Source organism: Enhydra lutris, unplaced genomic scaffold (assembly GCF_002288905.1).
Source record: "Enhydra lutris kenyoni isolate GAN:26980312 unplaced genomic scaffold, ASM228890v2 scaffoldscaffold39, whole genome shotgun sequence".
Classification (NCBI taxonomy): Eukaryota; Metazoa; Chordata; class Mammalia; order Carnivora; family Mustelidae; genus Enhydra; species Enhydra lutris.
This window is the reverse complement of record NW_019154123.1, coordinates 7,654,077-7,677,379: the sequence shown is the minus strand read 5'-3', so window position 1 is coordinate 7,677,379 and position 23,303 is coordinate 7,654,077. Positions and strand designations below refer to the sequence as shown.

The 23,303-nt window shown below is 37.5% G+C and overlaps 1 protein-coding gene across 1 annotated transcript in view; it reads right to left on the bottom strand.

Moving 5' to 3' along the window:
- LOC111155068 (zinc finger protein 385D) overlaps nt 1-23,303 on the bottom strand; it is a 287,554-nt gene that overhangs the window by 209,528 nt on the left and 54,723 nt on the right. The window contains exon 2 of the mRNA XM_022515101.1: nt 3,083-3,225. Within this exon, the coding sequence (XP_022370809.1) occupies nt 3,083-3,225 (143 nt within the window). The remainder of the gene's footprint in view (nt 1-3,082; nt 3,226-23,303) is intronic.

The following is a 23,303-nucleotide window of genomic DNA, read 5'->3' as shown; positions in this document are numbered from 1 at the left end:
CAACAGACAGATGATGCCATACACGAAGCCTCAGTGGGGGAATATAACAGGCAGTCAGTCTGTGATTGTCATGAACTTGCTTCAACAAGGTCAGATGTGGGAAAGTTGTTTGGTGGCAGATGGTTCATCATTTTCTTGGCAAAGAGATAATAGCAGTTTGGCACATCTAGGCGGAAGGGACCACCAACAGCCTTGCAAAGTGTGTATGTCTAAAGTTGGGAGCTGGAGGCTTAACTAGCCATGCTAACCAGGTGCTGACCATCAATGACTGTCTTCGTAGATAAATAACTTAGTGAACAGGGGAGTAACCCACCAAGAGCTGGATGGATAGCCTGTTTGATTCCACAACCTTAGCACACCCTGAAACAGAATTATATTGAATTTCCCTTCACCATAAAATGGAGTTTTGAATGAGGAGTAAAAATCAATTTATAGCAATAAAAAAATTATGTTTCAGACACCCTGGATTCATGGATTGAGATTCATACCTGCTACAAAATCAAGAAGTCAGGCTGTTATTTAGAGAAATGCTCTATACTCTGAGTCCAAAGCCACCTGATTATGGGGCTTTGCTACCATTCCCCCTCAATATTAAACAAGGAGTGGCTTGTTTGCTTGTTTGCATCCTTGGTTGCTACAGATTGACTAGCACTGGAAGGAAATAACTTAATATGTGTAGCAACAGAGAGTCTCATTTAAATGGAATAAATACAAACGTAAGTCAAATTTCATCACAGAGGAAAAAGAATGAAGTCAAACTTTTGCTCTTACTTAATGAATTGCCACATTTAAAAAAAAAAAAAAGAAGTTTACAGGCCATGAATAAACATAACAGCTAGCACTCAAACAGTGCTTGCTATGGGTTGAGTGCTGTTTTACATGATTTAACACACATTAGCATTACCACATACCTAAGAAGTAGGTTAATTATTAGTCCCATTTTACAGATGAAGATTTGGAGATACATGGGAGTCACATCACTTACCCAAAGTCACATTGATGACAAGCAGCAACTCTGAGATTTGAACACAGTCAGTCTAGTTACAGGGTCCGGCTTGACCATCACACAATGCTGCCTTTGCCCACAAAAGCTCAAATATTTGAATGAAATAAACTCCAGAGGAGGAAGAGATTATTAGGTCCACTCCCTTTATTTTAAAGAGGAGTAAATAGTAGCAAAGAGGATAAAGAGGCTTGCTGAGTGTCAAATAGCTCAGCAAATCACTCATCTTTGTTTCCTACGACAAGCAATCGTCGTCCATCAAATTAATCATTTTGCTTTTAATATTTCTCAAATGGCAAATTGACAGTTTAAAACACAGCTTTTTACAGCCTTCCAAGAATTTCACCTCAACCACTCTAAAGCTGACATGAGACCTAAACTGACAGGATGCCATGTGAACTTAGAGGCGAGGTAACACACCTTGATGGATCATCTCCGGGTGTCTGGGAAGCAAGACTGTGCCAGGAAACCATTTAACAGAAGAGCAGAGAAAGGGAACTCATGGGACTTGAGGATGGTCATTTAAAAATCAGAGAATTTGATGCTGAGCAATTTTTCCTCTACTCTTACTGAAACACCTAGGATTAGAAATCTTTCCTTGGGAAACGTGATTTTGATGTTCCTCCACTTACACTCCATCAATTTTAAAATAAGATTCCCATGGAAAACGGCTCACCCCTAAAAGAGCAAAGTAATCATTCTGATTCTGCCTTGCCCTTTAGCGAGGACTAGCATATAACTGTACCATCTCATTGGCATGAAAAGAGTCCCCATGATGAAGTACTGTTAAAGAAAATAAGACCCACTTCTGTGTCTTGAAAGCGAAAGATCTAACGTGGGAAGATTTTTAAAACTCCATCACGGGAGTTGCAACAAGAAAATCTGTATTATTTAGATCACTGGGCATTCAGTGACCTCCCATCTTAATCTTCTTTGGTTGTGTTGACACATCCTGTCATTGATAAGCTCAGACCTCCATTATGACAAACTGCTGAAATCTGAATCAGATGATACTAGGGAAAAAATAGTCACGGGTTTCTAACCTTTTCAACCCTTATTTCTATTTTCATCATAAGAATACTTTCATTGCTTGTACGAAAGGAGATGATGATGAATATGGGGAATCTGCCAACTCACAAAGACATGCTAAGAGTGAAAACAGAAGCAAGTAAGTAATTGAACTTGTGTTGAGAAGACCATTAACAAAGCCCAAAAAACAAAGTAATTTAAGTAAGACTTAACCTGAGCAGAGTAAGAAGGGAAAACATAACAAAACAAAAAAAGTAAAAACAACAAAAGAAACCCACCTACCACCAGAATGCAGAGTTGCTGTAAGTTAAGGAGGAAAAAAGTAGTCTGCGAATGGAATTCATCACTATTGTGATTATTGGGTTCCTCTTTATTAAATTAGAAAAGAAGCAACAAATTTGAAAATTAAAGTGTAGCACCCAGATAGAAGAAACACATTTAAATCTTTAGACACCTACTTGAATGCTAATGTTCTCTTTAACAAATTCATTAAGTTTTAATGTAGATATATTCCAACAAAATAATGGAATTGTTAGTATTACCCAGAAAGACAATAAATGGGAAACATGAACTCAAGATCAACCCACTTGGATGAAATCTCTTCATTTTCCCTTGAAGGAGCCTAGTTCTGGGGACCTTACATAAGCAGGCAACAAGGTACCTTGTGGCTTTCTGACAATCCACAGAATAAATGATAACAGCAAAACAGAGGTAGTGGCCAACTCACCCCTGGCACATCAGGACTACTCTTCCCTTTCTATTCTGTACCAAGGTTACAGCCTTGTGGCCAAATGAATTTATTGTTCATAACAAGTCCCAAAGGCTCAGCTATAAAAAAGGAACCCTATGACCTCAACTATTGTATTGAAAGGACCCTGCAGCAGACTCTCCTCTGAGAACTAACAAAGCATTTTATATGAGCATTAATTTGAAAAACTAAGATAATCCTTTCTTTCAAAAAAAAGAAAAAGGACAATAGCAACAACAACAAAGGAAAGGACCCCTGGCACTTACCACTCTGCCATATGCAAATGTGACCTGGGGACTTACCGCATTAAAATTGGGGAAGAGGTTGACTGCGGCTGCAGTGTCCAGAGGAAAGGGAAGAAAGGGTTTGATATCCAGCGAAGGCTGCAGAGGAGGGGCTGGTGGACGGACCAGGGCTGGGAGAGCGGGGCTCTGGCATGTACCACCTGCAGAGAGGAGAGCAAAGGGAGCCATCAGCGACATTGTGCATGTTAAAAACAAAAAACCATCAAGGTGTCTTTTGAGCCCAAAAGACCAGCTTTGTGGGTCACTGGAAAAAACAAGACAGGGACTGTAGTGGCCTCAGCTATGAAGTGGCCAATGAGCTGATTTGCCATTAGTCAGAGGGAGCTAGTGAAGCTGCTCCCTTTCCCTCCTCAGATAATAACTATAGTTGTGTAAGTAACAGTAAATATTTCAAACATTTCATACTCCACAATCTATCCTTTCTTTCTGGCCTACAGCTCTGGATTGGATCAGCAACAAATCTTTCACTAAGATCCCTTGATTCCAAAGGAAAACTCCTTCGTTGCACTCCCACCCCTCTTTGAAAACGAACTTCTACTCAGAACACCCATAGAGTCTAAGCGATTATTTTACAGAACTGCTCTTTTCCACCACATCCAAAACTCTGGCAGCAAGATGACATGAACTTGGCATGGAAAAGAAACTTAACCACAAAGACAGGCAGCCACACCTTACTGACCTGGCAACTGGAGGATTAAAACAAGTGAACCCAGTTACAAACCCAGCTACAAACCCAGCAATCCCTGAACTGTTCAGCACCCCTGTAGCTTTGAGCATTCGGATGACTACCTACGTCCTTCCCAGTCATGAGTAGGTGGAATTTAGAAGGCCACCAATGAGCAAGCAGTGGGAATATTATGCCAACAAAGACACCCTTTGCATACTAGTAGGCAACCGGCTGTTTGCAAGGAAGCGCCCCCACTCCTCTCCCTCACTCCCCATTATAGGACTTCATGCACTCAGAAGCTGGAAGGAAAGAAGCCCATCTCAGTGTTCAGTCTCCCAAATTTTGGTAACATTCCAAAACATCAATTTGCTGTTAATTAAAGGCTGTTTGAATCCTAGGAAACCGTTAAAATATGCCAGCATTCTTCTAATCTGAGAGGCAAGCAACAGACTGTAAAAACCTGCTGGTGAAAATCCAAGAAGCATTAGGAAGACAAAATACAGTGGGATTTTTCCTTTATCATGGAAAAGAACTCTAAGAGACAGAAGAGAGAAGAGAAGCTCATGTCTGTGCCACTCACTTGCCTGCCATTTTGTTTTCAAAGCAAAGTAGAGTGAAACCCATAGGAATAATCTTCAAAAATCTCACAATCACCTCTCTGGTCAGCTGGACACAACCATCATCCTGCCCTCAATCAGTTCAGTTACCTGAAGACAAGGTAAACATTCTAAAAGTGATTCCCCGATGGTGAATCTAACTCTCCTAGATCAGTAGATCTGCTAACAAGGTGACTTAATGCCTACAACAGAAGCCATGGGTGCAAGATGTAATTAAGCATACAAGAAAACCATTAACTCTCCTGTTTCCAGGTATAAAATCAGCTGGAGTCAAATTAACAAAACCAGTATTTTCCCCCACTCTTTTCCCTTCCCTTTAAAAATGTTCCTTAACAACAGCAAGGCCAACAGCAGCAAGTTTGAATCAGCAAACCAATTAAAATAGAAAGTAGTACAAGTCAGAAAATAGAGGGCAGATGTTAAAACAAACATAGATCAAAGCAAAAAAATAACAAGTCTGCATTCACCAGAGCACACCGTACACGTGTTTTATTGTCAACCTGTTAGTATATTGAGTGTGGGTGCCTAAACTTTCTTAGAGAGAGCATCCCTAAAACTTTGGTGATAGATCTGTCTTGAGTTCAGTATTACTAATAATTTCTTTTGATTAAAAGTTAAAGAACCAAAATGAATTTTTGGTCAGTACGTCTGTAGAAAACTCAAAGTAAAATATGTCTGGGTGGAAATCAATGATATGGTTTAACGTGAACACAAATAATAGTGAGTTTTAATAAATAATTTTGTATTATTTTTATTTGTGTCACACATCATGCTTTACAGAAGGTGTTCACATATATCCATTACCTTCTTTGAGCCTAAAATATCAGAAATTAAGTAAGGGCTAACATAATACTATGGAGAAAAAAATAAATGGAAAAACTCTTCAGTTGTTAAGGTAGTTTCCATTGAAACGTTCTGTTCTTGTGATTCAAAGAATACAACTAAGCAGGAACATATTCTGTAATTATTTCATTTATAAGTCTCCCTCTGGTTCGGAATGACTAAAAAAGTTAAAGAGATAGCTCAAGCGTATTTATTTACTTTATCCAGCACAATGAGAGGCGCAAAGTTGATTGATTGCTTGATAAAGTTATTTATTTTATCCAGCACAATGAGAGGCACAAAGTTGACTGACTGCTTGATAAAGTTAATTCCCACCTCCATTCTTCCAAGATACATATGTATTTCATATACACTGATACATATAGGTCAAGACCTTCTCTCATTGTTGCCACTGGGTTATCTTTAGTAGAGGATACCAAATATCAAGAAAGAACCATAAAATTTGGGGAAACTTGGCAAACTATTGGAGCCCATCTCTTCTTACCTGTTTGAAGAGATAAGCCAAAAAGGCCATTCGAAAGCAGAGCACACGTGACTACATGCTTTTTGGCTACTGGCTATGCAAATACAGGTGTAGTGGATGCTGCAGGGTGCTTAGACAGGCCCCTTCCCCAGCCCCTACGAGAGCTGGTTAGCACTGGGAGCTGACGACTCAAACTGAGAACCTACACATACATTGCCTTGGGCCAGAGGGTGCCCCCTTACCATAGGTCAAACTCTTCCAGAGTACAATGACTGACTAATACAGGGGCTTCAAGGCTTCTCCCTTTCACCTCAAGACAGGACGACTCTGGAGCTCTATTTCTGTTCTAGAACTCCTCATAAGATCTAGGATAGACTGATGCCTCTGTTGTGACTGTATCACAATTCAACTTTTCCCTCTGCCCAATCCCGTATGCTTCACTCCTCAGAGAAGATGATCTCCAGCAAACTCTGGGTCCACTTGCAGTACTTGGACAGCAGGGTATAACTATTCATGAGTCTAAGTGAAATGTCGAATGTTTATTCTAAAATAGATATTTGCCACAAAATCCACAGAGCTGATATTAAGGTAAAAAATTGAAGCTCCCTCTTAAAGATTATCTGTGACTAACATTTCTCCTTTTAAAAAATTTGGATATGTCCTGAAATACTTCCTTGCACCAAACTGCTCAGCAGCAAGAATATTATTTGCAAATAGGGCAAAATCAAAATCAGCAAATAAAACCCATTTAATTTGTAAAGCAGACTAAAATATTCTTGAGAAAACAGATATTTCATTTCTTCATTTTTAAAAAATAGAAACTACTGCATTTAGGATACAAATATATGTTTATTATTATTTTCTTTATTATAAACTGACCTTAATGATAATGAATATCAAAGTGGTAATAAATTGGTAGGCATTATTATCTGTTAAAAAGAGTAGCTTCGTTGTTATTATTTACCAACAGTGTTCCTACATTCATTGGAATATCACACTTCTGGAAGTATTAGTATTCTTAATTTGCGGAAAGCATTTTGAAGCCTTGAGGAGGTGAGGCTGAAAAAAATGTTAAGTTCATACCTTTTATGTTTGAAACCCTGCCTACCTATGTCTAATACCACCTCTTTCATACCCTATGAAATTTTAACAGATACAGGTTTAACAAATCAAACAAATTATTCTGATTTCAGAGCAGTTAATATCGCTCTGTATACCAAATTTCTAATATGCCATGAAAGTCAGCAAATAAAAACATTCATTGAGTATAGTATGTTAGACACTAAGGTACTGAATAATTTAGGTAAATAAAGTAAATAAGATAATCATTAAAGTTCATAAAAATTTCCCTTTTTAATGTTTATTCTGCTAGTTTATATTTAGAACTTAGAATTGAACTATCGAGCAAACATTAAATATTACTTTGGTCTGTTCACAAGACAGCTCTATACTCACAAAAGTACAAACATGAATTTGAAAAAAAAAACCACAAGAGTAACCCATTTGTTAATGGAATATTTGTTAATAAAGATTATATGACAGAGTATGAAACATTCACTTCAAAAGTTTGCATTTCTGAAAATCAAATTAAAATATAAAATTTGGAAATGTTCATCTTAATAATTCATACAGAAAAAAGAATATTCTAAGCCAGCAGTTGCTACTCAAAGCCTATCGTTTTAGATATTGTATGTATAGTACTTAGCCCACTGGGTCCACTAAGTGAGGCATGTATTTTTTAAGGAACCTAGTGAATTGCAGAGGAGCTGCTCAAATTCCTCCAGACACAAATTGGGGCTCTCTGAAAGCAGTCAATCAAGACAATTTTTAAAGCAAATTCATATCATTCAGTTTGTTTATTTTGACCCTGCTGAAAGAGGATCTTCACAAAGAAGATACTTTTTAAATCAATATTTTGAAATACTCCTTCAGAGTGAGACAGTGTTCTCTCTGTAATATAACACTTTTAACCTTGAACTTCTGCACTTAATCCATTCATGCATTCAGGGTTTATCAAATAGTCACAGATGTCCTGTCTGACAGCCTGACAGCTTAACCTACTACTTAATCTTTCATTTCTCCAAATGACAAAACTGAAGTTCAAAATAATCAAAGGTTGCAGCTGTTAAATATTCAAAACCATGTATGCTTTAGAACTGGGAATCATATATATATATACCAAATATAATTACATATACATGTAAAAATATGCATATAATTATATAGAACATACATAATTATTATAATACATTATATATACATAAAATATTTTTAAGTCTCCATTTATAAAAATCAGCATAAATCCTCAAGTTCCTGATCAGATAAATAATTTCTATGGTATCTTTTTCCTTAACCATCAGTTTTACACACACACATGCACACACGCACACATATATACACATATATATATGTATATATATAACTTTAACTGTACATTTTTATTTAAATATACACATATTAATTTATATATTAAATATATAATTATACATATATATACTTTTATACAAGCATAATATGTTTCAATATTGAGCTATGATTAAGCTAATAAACCACTCAGAATATTCATATCTAACAGGAAAACATCAAGAGCATTTTTTAAAAAGATTTTATTTATTTATTGGACCGACAGAGATCACAGACAGGCAGAGAGGAAGAGAAGCAGGCTTTCGGCTTAGCAGAGAGCCCGATGTGGGACTCGATCCCAGGGTTAGGGGATCACGACCTGAGCCGAAGGCAGAGGCTTTAACCCACTCAGCAACCCAGGCACCCCCAAAAGCATTTTAAGTCGTATCAAGTTCTAAGTAGTGACTTGTGAAGCAATTACTTTGATACACATGAAACACTATTCACATCCATTTCCAACGATTTCAGTTAGAATTTGTCATGTGCATTGTGGGAAGGAAAGGTACACTACTAATTCCAGGGTCTGTGTGATAGTAGACATAAAAAATTTAGATCTGATACCACTAACATGGAGTAGAAAACAAATGATGGATTGGATGCATAAAAGTAAAACTTGTTGACACAAAGCACTGGCCATAGAGTGCTGTAGTGAGGGAAATCGGCCAGCAAGGATGGGTAGGAGTAAGTGTAGAGAATACCGCTGAATATTATAAATCTACTGAGTAATTGCATGGACCAGGTCTCCTATCCCTTAATTCTTTTAAAATGCACAACAAACTGATGGTTACCGGAGGGGAGGGAGGTTTGTGGGGGGCGGGGGGGTGAAATAGGTGAAGGGGGTGAAGGGGATTAAGGAGGGCACCTGTGATATGGAAGTGTTGATCACTATACCATATACCTGAAACTAATACTACACTGTATCTAACAAACTGTAATTTAAATAGAAACTTAAAAATATAAAATAAAAACATAATAAAACGCACAATTCTGAATGTATCTACTGTAATACTCACCTTACAAATTTAAAAGCCAAAATTCTAGGAGGCAAAATATCTTACCTAAAATCGCACAGGTAAGAAGTGGCATCTGTTGTGAATCCCAGTGACCTTAAACATTTTCAAAGCACGGATGCAAACAGCTTTCAAATTAAAACAACCACAAAAATCAACAAAGTAACAGTAAAAGGAATCCTCTACAAAGTCAGTTTTGCCATATAAGGCAAGCAGCTCCTTTGCAGCCAGACATAAGGCATTAAAATGAGAAATCTTGAAATTTTTATTACTATTCCAAAAAAAACACACAAAACAAAACAAAACAAAAAAACCAATAAACCCATTCCTTGTAAAGGCTATAATAAACGAATATTCAGTATTTATCGCAGATATTTATTTACCATGGGAACATCCTGGCACTGCCCTATACTTGAGGGAGAATCCAGAAAGACACGCATATCGTATCAAACATGTTTCAAAAGCCCTCAAGTTTGCATTCTTTAACATCTACTTGCCAAGTCAGGAAAATAAACACGTTTGTTGCATTCGCTTGTGTGACTGCCTCTCAAATGCTCAAGGTTGTTGGTTGGGTACTTCAATGCTGTGATGATTTTTCTACTTTCTGGCTAGAAAACTTACGTTTACCGTGTCTCCTTAAACTCAGTGATCCAAACTCCCATTCAGTTCTGATCTTTGTTTAAATATTGTTCCCAACTGAATGATAAAACTAGAACTATTTTGAAGTAAAATCTGAATTTAGTGTGACTTGGTCACAATATTTCTTCTATTACTTTCATCTCCTCCCTGTTTTAGATTGTTAATTTACCTATCAGGTTTTGGAAAGCTGACCCAGCACTTCCTCTCTCAGGATCAAAGTCCTCATTGGCCTTATGTGACTTGCCCTTGGCAGGTCAATTCAAATGTTAAAGCAACGTCTGATGCCCAAGGCAGGTGGCAGCACTAAGCCCCACAGGATGGTGGCTGCTGTCTCACATCCTGTTCTAACCACAAGAGGGATGAGGTGAGAATAGGATGTGAGTCAAGGCAACTGGAGTATCACTCTGGAAACACCGATTCAGAAACATTACCCAAGTCAATGGTCAGGACTCCATCTTAAAACATGAAAGAAAACACATGTGAACCAGCCGTGTTTTCCCCTATCCAGATTCCGTATTTTTTCATTTCAAGTTGTGGTATTTTAGCATCTCAGTAAATCATCTCAAAACTCATTTTGGAAGGAACCTAAGAAGGGCTAGCTAACATTGTTTTCTCTGTCACTGTCAGTGAATGCCATGACCAAAATTAAAAAAAAAAAAAAAAAAAAAAAAAGGCTATTATCTAGTTGCCAATATCCTGAGTCAAGTCTTCACTAGATGAAAAGTAGAATCTCTCATTTATTTAGCTAACTGTCATGACAATTTCTGGTGTCTGGGAAACACTGGAGAAGATTCTGTTAGTACTGCCAGAGTAAGGGGTTTTAGACTTTTAACTCTGTACTTCAGCCCCTCTGTCAAAGGGTATGTAACTCAGGATAAGTACCTCCTCACAAGAAGTCAAAAGATCTTGCTTGAGGGGCACCTGGGTGGCTCAGTGGGTTAAGTCTCTGCTTCCAGCTCAGGTCATGGTCTCACAGTCCTGGGATTGAGCCCTGCATCGGGCTCTCTGCTCAGCGGGGAGCCTGGTTCCCCCTCTCTCTCTGCCTGCCTCTCTGCCTACTTGTGATCTCTCTGTCAAATAAATAAATAAAATCTTAAAAAAAAAAAAGGATTTTGCTTGAAAAATTCCTCTCAACTCAGTACCAATGATATAAAATGTTAAAATGTAAAATTTTCCTCAAGAGGAATTACCCAAGATTTAATTCCATAAAATAAATTATAAGTAGTAATAAAAATGTTCTAGTACCAAGCTGTCCAATATAGTCATTAGCCATGTGTGGCTATTTTAAATTAAAAATTAGTAAAATTACAAATTCCGTTTCTCAGCCATACTAGCCACATTTAAGTGCTCACCAGCCATATGTGGCTAGAGGCTACCACACTGTATGCAGCAGTTAGCACTTCTATCATCACAGACAGCTCTACTGGCATTACAGCTCCAATGCAAAGCCAACATGTTTGAGTGATGAGTAATTTACAGATAAGGTGCCTGATACAGTGTGTTTCAGAATGCACTGCTGGTAAGAGAGGACGTCTTGCTTTCTCCTGGTTTCTTCTCCTTCTGGGTCTGAGGAGAGCTTTCCAAGAGCCAAATGTGGCCATTGGCAGAGGCAGACACTGCTGGATTCATATGAAAAAGGATTACTCATCCACTCCTGGAGAAGACAGTGGACAATATGAATCTTCACGTGTGATCAATGATGATAACACTCAATGGGAAACCTAATTTAAAAAATGTTTAATGCTGAAATCAGTATTAATGCATAATGAGTGCTTTGGATAAAAACAATGCCACCTTTTCAAAGCAAGGATGCAAAAAGGGCCAGTCCTAGGGCAAATGAATGTTTATTAATATCTGATACTCTTTGAGAGTGCTATCACTAAGCTTCTATTTCATGAAAGTGTGTCACAATGCAGCCGCAATCATAGTCAAGTGTTTAAATCCAGCTAATGCAGGCAGTTAAACCTGCCTAACTACATCTGTCTCTCGGGGTAATTTTGCTCATAATATCTAGGCTTTAGTCATCTCACTCTAAAGAGAAAAAACAAAACAAAACAAAACAAGGCTGAAGTCTTGTTACTTGGCATCGTTTTTCATGATCTGTGCCTTTCACCTGGGACTTCCGTGCGTGAACTTTGCTATGCCAGTCGAGCTGGGCATGAAGTTTTTCCAGAGCCTGATAAGTATCTTCCCTCATGGTTTTGTTTTGTTTTTTCCTCATGATATAATTGTGTTACATTTTTTGCTTCATCTCCAAGCGCTTGTCAATCTGTGTAGGTACTAAATGTGATCCAAGGTATTAATAAAACATCTCCTGAGCTTAATTGGTTGAGTGCAGTTCTCCCAATACCATTAAAATGAGTTAAATAAGGGGGTGCCTGGGTGGCTCAATTGGTTAAGTGGCTGCCTTTGGCTCAGGTCATGATCCCAGAGTCCTGGGTGGATGGAGGTCTCCAGCGGGCTCCCTGCTTAGGAGGGAACTTGCTGTTCCCTCTCCCTCCTGGCCCCTCTCCTGCTCTCTCCCTCTCTCTCTATCTCAAATAAATAAGTAAAATCTTTAAAAAATAATAAAATAAAATGAGTTAAATAAGAACTACACACTACCTTCATTTATCTTAAGTAGTATTTTTATCATGTAAATGGTGAAGCTATTAGTTGACAAGAAGAGCAATTCTAAGAGTAGACAAGCTAAGTTTTTGACCTAGGGAGCCTGAAGAATAAGTGGAAAGGTAGCCATTGGATAAGAGGGTCCACTACTTAGAGGCCAGTTCTGGGCAGATTCCACTCTGACCCTGGAGAGTCATCAGATAGGAAATCTGGACATGAGAAAGATTTCCCTGGGAAAGCATACAAGAGGCCTGGGCCTAACCCTGGGCCTTGACAATCTGATCCTTGGCCCAGTGAGAAAGACCCAGAAGGACTGGAAAGAGCAAGACAAGAGGGGGAGAATACGCCTACCCAAAGGCAAACAAACCAGCAACTTTCTGGAAGGACAGAACAGAAATGGGGACTAAATTATCAGAGGATTTTTTTTTTTTTTAAGATTTTAGTAATTTGTTCATGAGAGACAGAGAGAGAGGTAGAGGCAGAGGGAGAAGCAGGTTCATGTGGGGTTCAATCCCAGGACCCCAGGATCATGACATGAGCTGAATGCAGATGCTTAACCAACTGAGCCACCCAGGGGCCCTAAACTGTCAGAGTTTATTGGTGTATATTGCTAAAAGACAAGGAACGTTTGATCAAAGATTTTTTAGTCCAATTTTGTCCAATAATTAGTTCAAATAAGTTTCCATTTTTTATTTTTTTTCTTTAAAAACAATAAATAAATACATAGTCCAAACACAAAACGCTCTAATCTGTTTGTAATATAATTTTATTAGCATTTTTTCTCAACATAAGCTTCTTAACCATGGGTTTCATTTTTAGGTGTGAATTTATTCTGTCTTTTAAACAACTCCCCCTTCCTCCATCAGCCAAAGAGCAATTACGTTTCAGCTCCTGCACAGGCAGAACTGTGCAGAGAACTCTATGTAGTATACAGCTCCTTTGTCCATTCATAGTCTTTTGAATTAAAAAAAAGGGGGGAGGGGAATAATGATGAGGTCAAAGACAATTGCTCAAGGTCACACCGTTAGTAAGGTGTAAAGCCAAAACTTGACACCAAACATTCCGTTTCCAGAGTCGAAGCCGTTATAGCTACATTTTATTCAGATATTGCCATTTCTTTGATGATGTATAATACAGAACAACAGCTTCTATAAACAAAAAGCTGATTTCAATTAAACTTTGCCAAAGACAATGAAATGAATGTATACTGAGAGGGACTCATCTGTAAGGCACTGGAATATTTAAGAAGCGATTTTAGTTTCTCGCTCCACTGGTGCTTATAATCCAGGATATTGCATATTATACATATAATGAATCTACCAGATACCATAATGCAATAGACTGAACGTCTGTGCTTCCCCCAAATTAATATGTTGAAACCCAGTCCCCAGTGTGATGGTATTTGGAGGTGGGGTCTTTGGACAGTGTTTAGGTCACAAGGGTGAAGCCCTCTAGAATGGGATTAGTGCCTTTATTGAAGAGGCCCAGAAAGAGTCGCACCCCTTCTACGTGTGTGGCAGAAGTCTGTGAACCAGAAAGTAGGCCTTACCAGACAGGATCGCCTGTACTTTGATCTTGGACCTACTAACCTCCAGAACTGTGAGAAATAAATGTCTGTTAATTATGAGCCACCCAATCTGTGGTATTCCAGTAAAGCAACCTGAATGAACTAAGCAGATGCATTCATCCAAAGATACCATTTTTCTGTTTGAATTAACCTGTTATTGGTTTAGTTTTCCTTTTCACTTCATCTACACAGTCTGGAAGAACAAAGTAGAAGTTAAACTTAACATCCATCGTAATTAGTTCTATTGAATTTAGGATTAATACTTGCTCAAGCATTCACTTGATTGTGAATGTTTTCATCAATGTTTCACTGTTATTTTTCCCCCACATTTCCATTGAATTTTCTTTCATAATAGTCATGACACAGAATTTCTAGGAAATGCAGCTGGAGTTAGCCCTGGGTGACACTGAGAAATAACCATGGAAGAGACTATCACCATCACCAGATTAAAAGAAGATATATTCAAAAGAGAGACAATCAATTTTTGCTATCTTAAAGGTCCTACACTTGGCCCCTACACTATCCCAGTGATAATAGCATCCATTAGCTTCTAAGGTGTAGGAACTGTGAGTTCTGGTTTCCACTGCTTTGGTGGACATTCTTACAAATAGTAAAAAGAAATTCTGATTTCAGTTTCCTCAAGAACATTCCCTGTGGAGCTGACATGTGCTCTGTTTAGTCTCGGCCTCAATGTGATTGTTTCTTCTGGCCGGTTTTGCTTAAAACAAACCTAACTTTATATTTTCTTTTAATTCTAAAACATTTGGTCCTTGGAAAAGATGTAAAATCAGTTACTAATGGAACTGTAATAATTACGGTGTCCTGAAAATGAGTGGCTTTAAAATGGAAGAGAAATAAAATGTCTAAAAGTGATTGCAAGTGAGAAGATACACATGGCCATATTTTATTTTTATAAGAAATCCTGTCATTTTGAGCACTTATTACATTCTAAGTTCTGTGCTAGATGGCATTTTATATATGTTATTTATGTAAACAATGAAGATATCCTTGTTCTCATTATACAGGTAAAAAAAACAGAGGCTGAGTGAGATCCATTTACTCAAGAGAAGCCACTTTGTTAAGTGGTAGAGCCGAGAAGAATTAAAAAACCAGAGAGGTCTGATTCCAAAGCCCATATTCTTTGATTATATTACACCCTTCTTCCTCTCAAATACCTACCAAGTTGTGATTCCCACCAATGGCAAAGAGGTATTGATGGAAAGAGAGATTGCCTCTGAGTGAAGGACCTAAGTTTTCACATTCAAATAGCTAGGAAGGAGCAGATACAAGATTTACAAATCCAGGAAAAACAAAACAAAACAAAACAAAAAACAGAAATTGCTAATAGCCTCAGGGAGGAGAAAGTCATCATACCAAGGTTATGGAGCCATCACCAAAACATAACACATAATGAAAAGAGACATCTATATTGTGATAAAATAAAAGACATCATAAAATGCTGCAGTTAAAAACGAGGATTAAAGTGGAACTAAAATGAACAGGAAGCAAATAATCCCTGGGAGCTATTACTGCTGGGATCCATGTTGGTAGAGATGACAGACTATAAAGAGTCCGTCTGAGAGAACTTTCTGGAGTGGCTCTGAGCTCAGAGAATAACAGGCACTTGCCAAAAGTCCAAGACCACAGTCCAAGGTAAACAAGAGAACACAGATATTTTTCTGCTTGCCATAATCACCTTCTCACCCTTCTGTGAATCCCAGCCTAAATTATATAGCTCTTCACTTGCCATGAGGTAGATACACATCCTGAAGTGATCCATTCATTTGACTCAACTCAGACTGAGTCAGAGCTAACTGGATAATGTAGGGCATCGCAGAAATTGTCTCTGATTTTTCTTTGACTACAAATTTACTAGAAGCGCATCTTCTTCTTAGAAGAATTAGAATTTGAGTACCCAGAGAGCACAGGCCTAAATAAATTTTGAAGAGAAATATTTAATTTAGCCATTAGGATAAAATATTCCAGTAATTAAATTGTACTCTGCTGGTGTGTGGTAGACTACATGTGCTGAATTATTCAATTTCAAATAATAATAATAAACATTAAAATAATAATAATAACCACTCTCAATTTTTGAGCACTTTATATATACATAGGATTTTAATTTTCACAATCTGTTAACTCTTCATAATTTAACTTTTATAGTAGTGAAACTGAGGCTTTATAAAATTAAGTACTTATGTAGCAACTAATTCAAAGTAGGAAGGCAACCACTAATAGATTGATTTCAATATTTCTGCTCTGGTAAAAATCATATTCTATCCATTGTCTCCATAAACCAAGGAAACAAATCCATGATCCTGCTTTCCTTTCTAGTATTCAGGGCATAGTTACCAGTCGATCACAAATCTAGATGACCTCAGAATCCTTTGAACACAACATACCAGTATCTAATCCAATTAATCAAAGTTTGCTACCCTCAACATGATACTCAAAATGACCTAAACATGATGACATTATGGCATCCTAAACTCTGCTCTTATCCATCAGGTTAGAAGACACATGGAAATGCTTTGTCAGCATGAGAAGATGGACAGTGGAATCACCCTCAGGGTTCCTTATGCCAAGCTATTTGGCAAAGTGTTTAGCCTTCTCTGGGTTAGAATCTGGTGAAAGGACTAAGAAGGACATTTGACTATTCTGTCAAAGCTTGCCGAGGTTATGAGGACAACTGGAGATTTGCACTTGCTCCTCAGTTAGTGGAAGACCCCACTCCTTGGCATTCTGCAACAATGACTGCAGACATAGTGAATATGTTTTGTGAGACCCCTTCCTGACTCAGATGTGATGGAACACCTTGAGAATATACAGCTTCCTTATAGCTATTCTTCCTCATTGATCTGTCTCAGACAGTGGAAGCCTGTGCACTCACCTGATCAATGTAAAACCAGAAAGGTCTGTGGAAAACAAAAGAACTACCAACCCGATAAAGAAAATGGAGAAGAGGTTCTGATCACAGACAGGGAGAATTGGAGTTAGTCCTTTTAAATTCATGGGCCTGTTTGCCTTAAATTGTAAAGATTATTTTGTGCTTTTGAAAGGACATTAATCCCAAAGGAAGAACAAAACAGAATGAGTCAAATTGCTTTGAGCAGGGATGCCTGCTGAGAGAGGAGAGAAATTCTGCAAGAAGCATCTCTTCTGAAATTGGCCCTGCATTTTCCTGAATGATTCTAATCTGTCCTGCATATCATTTTCAAAAGTCATTATGCCTTCCAAGAGCTAACTATCTGTCTCCCATGTTATCAATGTCATTATGACCTTTTCTTGCCTATTCATACCAGTGAGTGGCTTCATCATATAACTAAGATAAGGAAAATACTTGTTTAATTTTTTTCACATTTGTGTCATTTGTTTAACTCCTCCCTGCCCTTCAAGGTTTCTCTGAAATGCCACTTCTCCTTCCCTCTGTCCATTTAGCACCAAAATCAATTTTCTCTTTTGCAAAATTCCACATAATATTTTAAGTAGTTATGAGAACAGACTTTGTCATCAGAAATCTGAATCCAAATTCCAACATTTTCATGTCTGAAGGAACTTAACAACTCTGTAGTTTCTTTTCCTATATATTAAGGAAAATAACATCTAAATCACAGGACTTACGGATTACATAGAGAAATATTTAACAAAGTAAACACTAAATTATAATAACTCTTCTTACGGTTGTTTTCATTATTATTTTATTTAAATGATAGGAAATAAATTGATATACCATATTTTATGAAATTTGATTTCATTGAAGTTATTGTTGAAATCATTAATCATTATGTTGTATCTTACTTTTTATTTACTAGTAGAGTTATTTGGCTATGGTGTAAAAAGTTTTTGAAATGGAGTGTTACCTTAATTTCTTGAAGGGGAATGTACCTTAATTTTTTTCTCATGATGCCTAATGAAGTGCTCTGAAATTTATGGACAGTTAAGTGTACTTGAGTGAATGAATAAATGAATGGATAAATAAGACACTGTTTCTCTGAAAACTAATCCAAAGTGAGTAAATGGAAATGGCAAACTACATTTAATTTCATTAACACTATTTGGTTCATTCCTACTAAGAACATGAAATATTCAGTGATGCCTGTTTTCAATGTATGAGCATTGTGGTGGTAGGAATAGGAAATAATATTAAAAAGAGACAGAGAAATAAAAAAGAAGGGAAGAAGGAAGGAAGGGAGGGATTATGGAGGGAGGGAGAGGAGGTGTTAAGAAAAGCAACCTGGGGAATGATCATATTCAAATCAGATATACACATGACCCATTTGACCTAGACAGAGCTGTTACTGAAACGATCTGTAAACAACATGGAAACTACCCAAAAAGATGTCCTATATGGAAACACCCACTCTTTGAAGATCTCATGGTAACCCAGAGAAGTATTTCCATCTTTTAAATTAGAAAGTAATTAAGTGCATGGCATTATCTGACCAAGTACTGCATGAGACAGAGACCAGCTGTGTCTAAAATAGCCGGCTCAGAATCAAGCATGGACATAGGTTCACTATTATTTTTGGTCAGTGGAAAAACAGATGTACACTGATTCACAGTCATCCCTTCTTAGCTTTGTTTTCAATTACTTCCCTGCTCAGTCACCTCTTCTCGCTTACTGTCCCTCACTTCTCTGTCCTCTCAGGTTTACTTCTTGGCACATTCATTCTCTCTCACAAACATTCATCATATATTTATTGGTTGCCCACTGTCATGAATGCACTGGGTAAGTTTTAATAAAAGTAAATATGATCCCGAGCCCTTTAAATAAAGATAAAATGAAAGCAATAGCAAGAGAATGAGCACATTCTTTTTTCCATCCCTATTCTCTTCAGCAACTCTTTTGGAATAATAGTTTTCTCTTGTTTAATAAAATATTTCTCTCAACCATCAAGTAAAAACAAGGAAAATGTGTTAATATTAACATTTACTAACAAAAGCAAACCAGCCTCTCACTGGACATCGGTTGGCCTTACTTTGGTCTTTGCTCCATATTTTCATATAGTTAGAAGCCCACCTTTTTTCAGTAAACAGCCATGTGTGATGTTTAATTAACAGTGTGATATGACTGGCACTTTTTTTTCTTTTTTAACAAAATGCTACATGTTCCGGTATTCACATGGACTGGAATCAAGGCCACTTAATTTTATGAGTAGCTTTTTTTGTCCATTTGCTACATTTTTACCAACTATTCCAGACAGACAGTTTTAGATGGCATATTGACACTGGGGAAATCTTGATAATAATTGTTTATGGCAGTCCTGCTTGTAGCTGAAGAATTCGATTAGTCTAGCCAAAATTTTAGTTGGCTCTTTTTGTCAAATACCTCTAGCCAAATCATGACTGCTACACAATTCCTTTCTTTTCTATTCTTATACACAAGCTCACAATCTTCTATTTCTTTTTGCCACAGACAGCCATGTTGTATGCTCAGCCTTTATTTAATGGCTACTGCCACAAAGCCACGTAGATGTTTTGGAGAGTCTGTATTTTCATTTTTAATTTTGTCCTCCATTTTCATTTATCCTTGGCTACATTTTCATTTAGCTAGTCTGGGTAGGATCTCAACTGATTCCACCTATAGATATGAGCACATGATCTCAACTGAATTCCACCTATAGATATGAGCACAGTGAAACTGTTTGCAAAGAACTCAGACTCTTTCACCACATTTCAGAGTATTATACAGTTACAAAATATCTGAAGTCCTTCCCTGATAATATAAGAACATGGTAAAGTAAATATTCCTCAAAACATGTTTATTTTTATTTTTAAAAAATCCTATGTTCAGAGAGCTTATGTGAATATAGTTCATGAATAAAACCCTACATTTCTGGCACATGGGATGCAAATTTGATTGGCATGGAGCAAATTATATTATTCATTATGTTTCTGGAAAAGTAAAGGCTGTACAATTGGTAAATTAAAAGTGATTATTTCAGTAATGAGATATTTCAAATGAGCAGGCTTTAATCTGCTAAAGGAAATGGCAGGGCATACCTCAAGAGGCAAGCTTAGGAAAACTGGCTATCCCTCAAAGACATCCATAATACCAAAAGCACAAATGTACATCACAGATAAAGTGGTGGAAGAGAAACCAAAAGGAACAGAACAACAGCCCTGCATATATTTGCAACCCATACAAAAAACACGTGTTCTGGAAAAATCCAGACAAAGAATGATAAAAGAAGTACAAAAAGTCGAAACAAAACAATCACACAAAAAACAATCGTGTATATTTTTAGCGCCACGCATCAGAAAATACCAAGACTAAAGATCAAACTCAATATGAATGAAAGAAAGGGAAAACAGAGATTTCATTGACTGAGTCACAGGATGGACAGAAATGGGGGGATAAAATCTTGTCAATTGGAATTGGGCACCTACAGTATGTTGAACCAATTGGTTGACCTACTAAAAATAACAGATGCCAGTGAAAGGCATCTAGTACACTACATGTTTGACACCAGTGAGTCCAGCCTCAGAACATAAGAATTGACCCTTTTAGGCATGATCGTTAAACTGATTTCGGAGAGAAAGGGGTGTAAAGTAAGGCATGTAGGCCACATTTAGTGAACTTCAAACAAAGGTAAGGTCAGAAGAAACACAATTACATAGAAGTCTTCACAAAATAAAAAGCTAAAATCTGGACTCTTGGAAGGTTCATTTGTTTGTTGTTCTGTTTTATTTTAATGGTGCCAGAAAGATAGGTTAAGTATGTTCATTGTCTAATTGCTTATGAAAGAGGTGTACATCCTAGTAAATATTCAAAGCAGAGAAAAGGGCATGATTCAAGGGTAGGCACATAGGGAAAGAAAAGAAATGGGGAAAAGCTAAAGTTATTGGCAAGGTTTGCCTGCAGGTAAGAGACTCAGTGTGACTTAATAGCGTCCGAGTATTCGAAAAGTAATATAGGAAGGATGGTGAACAGATGTTCTCCATTTTCAGTTAAGACAGAAAAAGCAGGCAAAGGACTGAAAGTGCAGAGGAAGAATAAGAAAAGTTATTTTAGTTGCAACCATGTCTGGAGGAAATGGCACACTTTCAGGTCCTCTAAGTGGAATGACTGTCAAGGGTTAAAACTTTTTTTAAAAATGAGCTTCTACATCTCATCCGCAGTTTTTTAGGGTTCATATGGGAAGACAAAAAAATCAGGACAAGTTAGAATAGGATGGGACTTAAACAATCAAGTCATCGATCCCCTGAGCAGGAACAGGCAACCTTTTTGTATTTTTGAAATGGCCAAATAATAAATATTTTAGGCTTTGTGAACCATATGGTCTGTACTATAATTCCACCATCGTAGTGTGAAGGCAGCCACAGACAATATTTAAACCAATAGACATGACTATGTGCCAATAAAATTTTATTTACTAAAACAGTCATTAAACCAGATTTAGTTCTCTGGCACCAGCTCTACATCTGCTGACCCTTGTGGAAAGTGTTGGTTCTCAAACTTTGTGAGCATCAGAAGGACCTGGAGGATTTGTTAAAATACAGACTCCTGAGGCCAACCTCTACTTAGAGTTTCTGACTGAGTCTTGAGTAAGTCCTGCTGATTTGCATGTTTTACTCATTGACAGAAAATGCTGATGCTATTGGTCCAGGGACCATACACTAAAAACCCTGAGGCCAGAGAATGGAATTGATAAGCCCAAGGTCCAGGCAAGGGTATGTGTGTCCACGTGTGTTGAGCAGAATACTAAGACGGCCCCTCAGATTTCCTGCTTCCTGCGGGACACACTGTGCGTAACCCCAGGATTGTGGATTTGGTGGGGATTACTCCTGCGATTATGTTAATCTACATGACATGACCTCCGAGTTGGGAGATTATTGGAGTGGGCTTGAGCTAATCACATGTGCCCTTTAAAAGCAAAGAACATTCTCCAGCTGGCCACAGAAAGAAACACCAAAAGGATTCAATGTGCTGTTGCCAGCTTGCCGACAGAGGCCACGTGGTTGAGGAACACACAACAGGAGCAGGCTCACAGGAGCAAGGAAACGGACTTCAGTCCTACAACCATAGGAACTGAACATTGCCAACAAGAATGAGCTTAGAAACAGGCTTGTTTTATTTCCCCCCAAAGTCTCCAGATGAGTCCAACCAACATCTTGATTTTGGCCTTATGACGCTCTGAGCAGAGGACACAACCACACCAGTGCTGGACTTCTTACCAACAAAACTGTGAACTAATAAATGAGTATTATTTTAAGCCTCCGAATTCCTGGTAAATTTATTACACAGTAATAGAAATCTAACACTGTGTGAGGTGTATGCCCCGACTTAGACCTAAACCTCCCCTACTGAACCAGTTACATATCCACGGCCAGACATCAGTATCAACTCCAACAAAAACCAGACGTGTTCTGTTCCATCCCCTTCCCCTTTTATACACATACCCCCCAAAGCACTGTGTTTAGGAAGCATCTCTCTTCAAGTTAAAAACTTCTCTAACTGCTCAGTCCCCTCTTCTGGTCAGGGACTAAAAGAAACTTAGGTAATAAATAGCTTGTATGTTTGGCAAGCTTAACCTCACTAAACTTAAAAATAGTTCACTGTTTTTTATCTTTCTGAGGAGTTTTACATTCTTTAGCAAGTAATTTCAGCCAATCCTGACTATTTCAATGATGGAACCCCTTTAAGAATCTTTCATAAACCCCAAATTCATAAGAAGTTCAAAAATACCCTCAACAGTTAAGTATTACAAAAATCACATTAATTTAAAAGCATTACATTTTCTGACATTTAAAAAAGTCTCTGACATGGCATATCCATAGTTTGATTTTTCTAATGTTCTTATAAAGGTCATGTTTATGGTATAATAAGCATACATTTGCAAGGGTTATTAATCAGAGCAAAGCTCGGTTGCAAACAGATTTCCAAAGAATTTCCCATTTTTATTCTGAATATATTAGCTACTTAAGAATGTCACATTTTTCAAGAGCCTACTTGGGAAAAAAAATTAATGATTAATTTTGTTCAAAGGGATGTCTTCATTTTAAATGAAGCAGGAGTACAGCTTAGGAAAATAAATGACAGGGATGTATTCTGCTAGTTCAGCAAACTTGTATGGCAATTTGGAAAATTCTAATTTTTAAGCTAATATTTTAGAGCAGGTACATTGCTGGTTAGGAAACCGATAAGGTCTATGAGCTTCATAAAGAACCCAGTGGGTATTGGCACAAGCCTTTTCTAATTTGCATGTGAAGGAAGGAACACATCCTACTAATGCTAAGAAATACTGCAAAATCCTGGTCCATACAGGTGTTAAACTTTATTTTCTCAAACAATTACCTTCCCATTTTGTCTTAGCAAGAGAGAGACTGGATTCCTTCTTGTTGAATGTAAGAAAAGAATAGACTTCTTTTGTTTTAATGTTCAAGAAATGTCAGAAA